The sequence below is a fragment of the Chrysemys picta genome, chromosome 13 (genome assembly GCF_011386835.1).
Source record: "Chrysemys picta bellii isolate R12L10 chromosome 13, ASM1138683v2, whole genome shotgun sequence".
Lineage (NCBI taxonomy): Eukaryota > Metazoa > Chordata > Testudines > Emydidae > Chrysemys > Chrysemys picta.
This window is the reverse complement of record NC_088803.1, coordinates 17,222,663-17,231,548: the sequence shown is the minus strand read 5'-3', so window position 1 is coordinate 17,231,548 and position 8,886 is coordinate 17,222,663. Positions and strand designations below refer to the sequence as shown.

The 8,886-nt window shown below is 44.2% G+C and overlaps 1 protein-coding gene across 1 annotated transcript; it reads left to right on the top strand.

The window, feature by feature from the left end:
- The first annotated feature begins 5,832 nt into the window (after nucleotides 1-5,832).
- Nucleotides 5,833-6,795, top strand: LOC101934285 (olfactory receptor 6B1-like). The gene has a single exon (XM_024111207.3). It carries the CDS (start codon nucleotides 5,833-5,835, stop codon nucleotides 6,793-6,795), a length of 963 nt encoding a protein of 320 aa, XP_023966975.3.
- The last annotated feature ends 2,091 nt before the right edge of the window (nucleotides 6,796-8,886 follow it).

The window sequence follows — 8,886 nt, the reverse complement described above, 5'->3', positions numbered from 1 at the left end:
CTGTTAATGCAAGCTAAAGTTTCATTTCTCCACATCTTATGGCCTTAAGAGAATGTAGCAGCTGCACAATGGTACTCAGAAGTAAAGAACTGTGAAAGATCATTTTCAAAGTTTACCCTTAACTCTGCCTCTGTGTTTGTTATCATGGGACAATTTGTGATGAAATGACCCCCTTCTGTTGCTCATATATTGTAATGGAACTGTGTGAATAGGAAAATCTGTGGTAGATTCACCAAGCACTAGAGTCACAAAATTATTTAGTCACTTAATTGTCACTTTACATATCTAAAACCCAGAGTCAGGCCTCACTGATATTCACAAAACCCCGCTCAGCTGCCCCTGAATGCTGTAGGTTTCTAAGCTCAGTCGGCACCTACATTTTTGAACAAAATGAATATAGAGTTGATTTGCAGAGTATGTATGATTCATTTGATCTGGCCAGTTGGCTAATCCTGGTGAAAATCAAGTAGCAGGGCTGAGTGAATAGTTTGTTTATTCAGTAGATGCCACCTCCTTTCTGTATGTGAATTGTTCATGAATAAATAGTGAGCTTTTCAATTTTGTTTGCTGTTTCATGTTCTTCTCTGTTGGGTTAAATTGTGCATTTAGAGTTAGACTTTCAAAAAGGCTCTCAATCTAAAAATGAGGCCTTTTATTCAGAAGAGCTCAGATCCCATTTAAACATCAGAATTGGTGACAAAAACTTTCAAAAGTTCTCAGGCTGTTCTCAGACAGTGCTTCTCAGAACTAGTGACCAACCTTTCAGAAGTTCTCAGGGTTAGAAAATGAGTGCTGCAGCAGCAGAGATGCCAACTCATGTAACTTTATCATGCTTCCTTTGGTTTTTGTTGTTTATGGTAAAGCTGCAGCTCCTAGTCATACAACCAGGGAGGTGGGAGACAACCTATTCAATTCCCCTCTCTGTGCAATATAGAGAAGGGTCTTCAACGAGGGTCTCCTCCTGTTACTCATAACTACAGTAACTAGTCTTTGTTTTACAGTCGTAAATAAATGGGGACATAGCTCCTCCATCTTATAAATGATTGGTACACACAAGAATGCTTTTACTCAAAAATCCTTGTTTTTATTGGGTTTAAGGCACACATTAAAATAATAATAGTCTAGAGCAGGGGTCTCAAACACACGGCCCGTGGGGTGAGTTTCTGCGGCCCGTGAGCCCTTCGCAGCCCCCCCGCCCTCCCCCAGTGTTTACCAGAGTGGTGGCCAGACATGCACCGGGAGCAGGGCAGGCTCCCTGCCTGCCTGCCCTTCCCAGCTCCAGGAAGAGGCTGTAACGTGGGGAAGGGGGGGCGGAGGGGCTGTGTGTTTCTGTTGCTTTAGGCAGCGCCCCCAGCAGCTTCCATTGGCCGGGAGCAGCCAATGGAATCTGCTGGAGGCGGTGCCTCAAGCAACAGAAATGCACAGCCTCTCCACCCCCCCTTCCCCACGTTACAGCCTCTTCCCGGAGCTGGGAAGGGCAGGCAGGCAGGCAGGGAGCCTGCCCTGCCCCCGGTACGCGCCAGGCCAGATCCTGCCCCCCGAACTCCTCCTACAGCCAAACCCCCTGCCCTGAGCCCCCTGCTGAACCCTGCATCCCGACCCCCTGCCATACCCTGAACCCCTCCTGCACCCTGACCCCTGCCCTGAGCCCTCTGCTGCACCCTGTACCCCAACCCCCTGCCCTGAACCCCCTGCCGCATCTCGCACTCCTCTTGCACCCCAACCCACTGCCCTGATCCCCCGCTGCACCCTGCACCCCTCTTGCACCCCAACCCCCTGCCATGAGCCCCCTGCAGCACCCTGCACCCTGACCCCTTGATGTACCCCTCACCCCTCCTGCACCCCACACCCCAACTCCCTGCCCTGAGCCCCCACCACACCCCACACCCCTCCTGCCCCCCCGGGGGCAGGGAGGGGGCAGAGTTGGGGTGGGGATTTTGTGAAAGGGGTTGGAATGGGGGCAGGGAAGGGGTGGGAAGAGGCAGGGTAGGGGCGGGGCCTCATGGAAGGGGAGGAGTGGGGGCAGGGCCAAGGGCGGCGGGTGAGGGGGGAAGGTGTCAGTAATGCAGCCCTTGGGACAATGTACTAGTTCTCATGTGGCCCTCATGGTCATTTGAGTTTGAGACCCCTGGTCTAGGACACCCCTGATATAGTTACACAAAGTCTGCAATGGTGTCAAGTGTTCAGCAGCAGATTTTTGGTGGCCACCCTTCCTCCTCGCTGCTGGGGAGGTGGATGTCAGTCTCCTAGTGCATCAAAGTGCACTCCAAACTTCTCCAAATTGGATACTCTAACTAATCTCTTTATAGGTTGTTCAAAACAAAGCATATAACTCATAGTGACCCCTCATGGGTTAACAATTTTCCTAGCATCAACAAGTAACTTATAATTTTACTTATCAGCAAAGCATCTCTCAGCAATAAACTGACTAGGTGGTATTCTCGCTTCCAGTTAATGGTGGCTGAGTGCACAGAATGGTTGTGGTTATGTCAAGTCTGGTTGTCTCATAACACTGAGTAATGGGGTTGGTACCGACCTCTCACAAGCACCCCCTCTGGTTGGATGTGTACTCAGTCTTTAAACCAGTCCCAGCCCTGCCATTGGGCTGTACTCCCAGGGCTTCCTCCCTGGAGGCAACGTTTTGCCCTCTTAATCTGTTTTGGCCCCAATTTTCAGTTGGGCCTCCTGACAGTTCAGTCCCCTTCTGGGGGTTTACTGATGTCCAGTTGTAGGCCCTTCCCCAGTGGCCTATGTGCAGGGGGACACACCTGGGCCTGCCCACTACTCCGGGCCCCAGACTTCACCGCTGCCTTACCCTTAGCCCAGGGATCTTCTAAGCTCAGTCCCAGTAGCCAGCCAGGAGCTCTTCCTTGCTCCCTTGGTCCCTACTAGCACTGGGCCATCTGTTGGGCTGCAGTTCCTTCAGCCAGCCACACCATCCATGCTCCTCCAGCTGCAGTGAGGAACTGCAGTGTCTCTGACTTTGTCACTCCTTTAAATAAGGCCCTCCTGGACCCTGATTGCTACTTCCCCTGCAGCCACTCTAGCCTGTTTGAAGGACCTCTCCATTGCTCCTTATCTGGGACAAGTGTGGCAGGACCCTGAGGCCTCTGGACGTAGTCCATCCCATCACACACTGTCACTCAGGTGCATGCCCTAAAGTCACTTTTGCTGTAAAGTCACTTTTGCTTTTGTCTGGACCAATTCATATTTAATTATTTATACACAGTAGAACAGCTTCAACAGGAGAGACTGAGAGACATCCACATCGGAATATCAATTTTATATCTTTGCTTTTCTCTTGGAAAATGTTGATTTTTTTAAAATTCTCCTCTGGGATCTGAATGAAAACATTTCAGTTTTTTTTTAAATCAAATTGAAATGTTTTGGGTCAGGACAGTGCAACATTCATCTGCATTTCCCTGAGCTGCTGTGGCACTTTATGGACATTGTAGTTTGGTTGCCTCATGCCTCTATTTTCCCCTTAGGGCAGGGTTTTCTGGCCAGACTACATCTCCCATGATGCACTACAATCTCCCTCTTGCTGACCTGACACGATGCATGATGGGAATCCCCTGACCACAGTTCATCATTGTGTGAAAAGTTTCCATTTTGACTTTTTTCCTTATCTAGTATGAAAAAAAAATCCCACAGGATGTAAATTGCACTTTTCAATCAATCCTAAGCCCCAGAAAGCATTTATATAACCCTCAAGCCTTCCCCCCAAGGATAATAAGGGTAAGACACCACCCATCAATGTGAAGGACTCCCATAATGCCAAGTAGCACAACATGGAAAACATGGTCACCAGGGACATATCAGTCTGGGAGATGGACACCAGCCAGAATGGAGGGGTGTAAGCACTGGATACTTTGTGGGGTTCCATTACTGCATGGATCCCTACATTGCAGGGGTGTTTTTAAATACATTAAAAATGGTGAGGAACTCGAATGTTGCTGTAATGGGGCCATAAGTACTTAGGGCAGATAGATAGTTGTGCATTGCAAATTCAATTGACATACGTTAGGTACCGTTTGTGGGGATGTACTGTCCATCTCCCTTTGAAATTAGAGCTTTCACTGCAGTACTAATTTCATTCTTCTTGTCCCATGTAAAATAACTCTATTTTTTCCCTTCTCAGTAATTAATATTCCCATCAGCAGAATTGTCAAGAGAGATTTCACCTTCTCCCAGAAAGGATAAATAATGAAACAGGAGAGATTATCACTTTTTGGTGCTGCTGGACTCAATACGGAGTGCATCATACAAAGTAGGGCAGGTCAACCAGGGGACATGCAGATGACATTACTTTCAGGAGTGACGCACAAGAAGAGAGATGGACAATGCTGTGTGGAGCCCAGAACCCAGCCCCTGAAATGCTGAGTGAAGCAGTCACGTCAGAGAGTCCAGGTGGTAACAGAACTGCCTTAGAGGTAAAGCAGCTCCTTTGCAATCTTATTGTCATGATCAGAATTGGAGACAGGGAAGACCTGCCTGGTCACCTGGTCCATCATCTCTGCTCAAAGCAGGATTTTATCCCTCAGTGTGGGAACCTACTTCAAAGCACTGTGGGGAGGTTTAGTGAGATAATATTGGTGAAGTGCTTTGGTAATGACAACTCTGGGATTTTTAAGGAGCAGGGTATTAGTAATTGTTAATTATTAAGATGACTTTATTGTATTTGTCACAGCTTTCTCAAGTGTATCTTTAAATTATTTTAGAGGTGAGTCTTCTATCTCTTTCCTTGGGACATTGTCATTGTTAATAAATGCATCCTCTCCCATCTGAGTAGCTCCACATGCAAGCATCTGTCTAGGATAGAATGTATCCTCCATTTCCTACCTCAATAAGTTTAAGATAAATATCTATTAAACAGATTTTTTTTAACCCAGATATACCCTCTAACTCAGTTTTCTTCATTGTTTTCTCCATATTAAATACCAGTTGTCGACAGATGTCAACCTCTCTGTCACACAGGATGAACGTTTGATCAATAAAAATATTTTCTGCTTTGGCAGTTGAGATAATAATGTAGGTTTTCACATTTCATTCCTTTTTGAATATTTGGATCACTGGGATGATTCTGTGATTGTCTGAGAGTAATTAATAATTTGCCAGAGGTAATTTTATTTGATTTCTATGTCTTTCCCCTGAAATCCCAAATACTGTAACTGTCTGTCACTAATAAAGTAGAAAGGTGTTGACTAGACCAGAATAAAATCACATTGTTCTGATTGGGTATGTCAGAAAGTGGGATAGAAAATATATGAATGAAGAGTCATCTATCAACTTAACTACCTACATACTAGCCAAACAATACTTTCTCTCTCTCCATCTAATCTATCTGTCTATCCATCTGTGGCACCAAGATTTTGATTAGTGATTTTGCTGCTTCATGTTTTGTACTGAAAATACAAGGCACTTAAAATCATGATTCACTTTTCACTATCTATCTATATAACCATCATCACAGTGGTGTCCTGTGGCATTTGTAAGGTTTTCAGAGATTGACATTCTGTTTAACCTGATGACAAAAAAAAAAAATCAAAAAAATTTGATGTATCTCCTCAGGCTGCATTCTCCATCCAGTTTTTCTTTCAATACCTCTCCAGGGAGGACATTTAAATGTTATGTTAAATGTATACTGAGATTTTCAAAAGAGCCCACTGGGGCAGGCAACCAAATCCAATTCAATTTGGGCACCTCCATAACTAAAGCCAGTTTAAAACCTGATATTGAATTAATTGCTCATAATCTGTGAAAATGTGATATTTGCTTTAGCTGTCTCCCAAAATACACCAACGTTTGTTTGATTTTCCCTAGATAAGTCACATGGCAGGCACAAAATGGAGAAATCAAACGTCTGTCACTGAATTCATCCTCCTGGGATTCGGGGATCTCCCTGAGCTGCAAATTCTTCTCTTCCTGCTGTTTCTAGTGATCTACATTGTGACCGTGGCTGGAAACATCCTCATTGTTGCGCTAGTTGTGACTGATCAGCACCTTCACACCCCCATGTACTTCTTCCTGGGGAACTTGTCCTGCCTGGAGACCTGCTACACCTCCACCATCCTGCCCAAGATGCTGGCCAGTTTCCTGACTGGGGACAGAACCATTTCTGTTAGGGGCTGCATTGCACAATTTTATTTCTTTTGTTCTTTGGCAGCTACAGAATGTTACCTCCTAGCAGCGATGTCTTATGATCGGTATTTAGCAATATGTAAACCCCTTCATTATGCACCTGTTATGAACAGTAGGTTTATCCTCCAGCTAGCAGCTGGATCTTGGATACTGGGGTCACTGGCTTGTAGCACAGTAATATATTTGATGTCACAGCTAATTTTCTGTGGTCCCAATGAAATTGACCATTTCTTTTGTGATTTCACCCCAATCATAAAACTCTCCTGCAGCGAAAACCACCTCGTCGTACTCCTGGATTCCATCCTGGCCTGTGTATTCACTCTGCCACCATTTCTGCTAACTGTGATATCATATATTTTTATCATCACCACCATCCTGAGAATCCCTTCAATCACCGGGAGGCAAAAGGCCTTTTCCACCTGCTCCTCCCACCTCATAATTGTTACAATTTTCTATTTGACCCTAATGATTGTTTATATGTTGCCAAAAACCAACCAGCTGCGGGCCTTTCACACAGTGCTCTCTGTTGGCTACACAGTTGTGACCCCCCTGGCCAACCCACTCATCTACAGCCTGAGGAACAAAGAGGTGAAGGAGGCACTGAGGAAAGTGGCGAGTAAATTGGTGCCTTTCACATGCCATCACACAAATTGAGCTAATTGCATTTCACTGGCAGTGAAATGGAGATAATTTGACGTAATTTACTGAGGCAGAGTACAGGTAGCCTGGAGCTAATGGGCTAACAAGAGAAGTAAAATGAACACAATACAAATGTTCTGACTGTTCAAATTCTTACTCAGGTTTAGGACTGATTCATGTTACTGCTGTGGGGGACCTGTTTGCAGCTTGTGTATACGTCTCTTAACATCCCCCTCTCATGAACTTTTTCTTTTCTTTATTCTTCATTCTCATCAACCATTGCACTCCCTTCTTCTCTTGCTCCCTCCTTTCTCCACCACCTTCCCCTGCTCTGTCAGCATCCCTCCATCCCACTCCCTTCCTTTCTTTTTTTCTCATCCAATTTCTTCCACCCCCAGGTTATTTTCCCTTTCTCCTTCCTCCTTGTCTTGCTCCTGTCCTTAAACCAGGTTGAGGTTAATTGTAGAAATTCATCCTACATTTCTCACTCCACAAACAAGCCTTCAAACAAACCCAGGCTGTTCCCTCCAGCTATGGTTGCTTTAGGAGCCAAACACTCGATGTTCTAAGGTATTTAGCTGCCTAAGATGCAAACAGGAGCCAAATGGGGTTTTCTAAAGAGGTTATGTGCCCAACTCCGATTGACATCCATATAAGTTAGGCAGGTAACCTGCTTAGGAACTTTACAAGTCCAGCTAGGCACCTAACTGCACCTTTAGCTGCCCAGACACTTTGAAAGTCTGTTCCTTAGAACCCTCTTCCACACAAGTAGGAGGAAGGTTACATTCTCCTCCTGGGGTAAGTAAATGTGACCTTGGTTCATTTATGAATGGAGCCTTCCTCTGCTTTGAGCTTGTGCAATATGGGTGAGATATTCAAAAGTGCCCAAGGCTTGGAGTGCACTTCAAAGTTAGGTTGACATAACTATATGCAGGGATGTGAAAAAATACACCTCTGACTGATAGAACCATGCCAACCTAACCTCCAGTGTAGACACAGCTTTGCCTACTGAAAAATTGCTTCCATCAATGTAGCTGACTTTGTTCCGGAACATGGTGTTCCTACATCAATGGAGAACCCCCTTCCATCAGTGTAGGCTGTGTCATTTTAGCTATGCCAACAAAGCTATGCTGGCATAATCTCTGTAGTGTAGACACAGCCTATGTGACTTTCAGTGGGAATTCTGCTTCTGGGATGTTCAGATTGTCCTAAGTGTCTTCAAATTCATTGTGTGATTAGGTTTCCTTTTTTTTTCTTTTGTTCATTTGTTTATGTTTTTTTTCGTGCCCCTCAGCATGGTGTATGAGCTTGTCATGAAAAGATACAAGCAACAGTTCATTTAAATTTGTGTCTTAGAGATTAAAAAATGTGATCTGCATAAATTACCTCCAAGATATCAAGACCTCCTTTGTCACTATCTATTTCATCATTGAAAAAAAGATAAAGGAGGGATATTATGTTTCATGGGCTTCAAATTAAGTTTCAATGTTTAATTTGCATTTTAATGATTGCTTGCCTGCACTGCTGAGACATCCCATATTTCTCTCTGAACTATCTGCTGTGTGTTTTCTCCAGGTTCACATGTATTATGAAAATAATTCACAGAACAATTGTAAATGCCTTTTGCTTTCAGAAAAATAAAAATAAAGAAACTTGATGGTCAGGTTAATAAATGGAAGCAATATTAGTATTTTTATTGGTGAGAATGATGATAATGATATGCCTGCAACTGTGTCCAATTCACTAACAATATGTGAGTTCAAAGAGTTAGGAACAGTTTAAAAATACAATTAGAATTAAATGAAATATAGGGAAATACTTGATGCTTTGGGAAGGCAACTAACACAGGGGAAGATAAGAGCTAAGTAATAGTAGTATATATGTATAATAGCACTAGTTAGGATAAGCGACAACGGATTTGGAAGTATAATGGACACTGGGGGACAGCAGAGGGTGATTAATGGGGTAGGATTGGCTATACTGTATAATGGGCACTAAAGGTCGTTAGAGATTCATTTATGAATTTCCAGTTGTGTCTACTATATGGCTGCAAGGTGTAACAACAGAAGAGAAAGTGGCAGATGTTTTCCAAAAGAACCAATAGAC

Excerpts from the sequence above, each read along its gene's own strand:
- LOC101934285 (XM_024111207.3), top strand. The coding sequence starts at position 5,833 with ATGGCAGGCACAAAATGGAGAAATCAAACGTCTGTCACTGAATTCATC.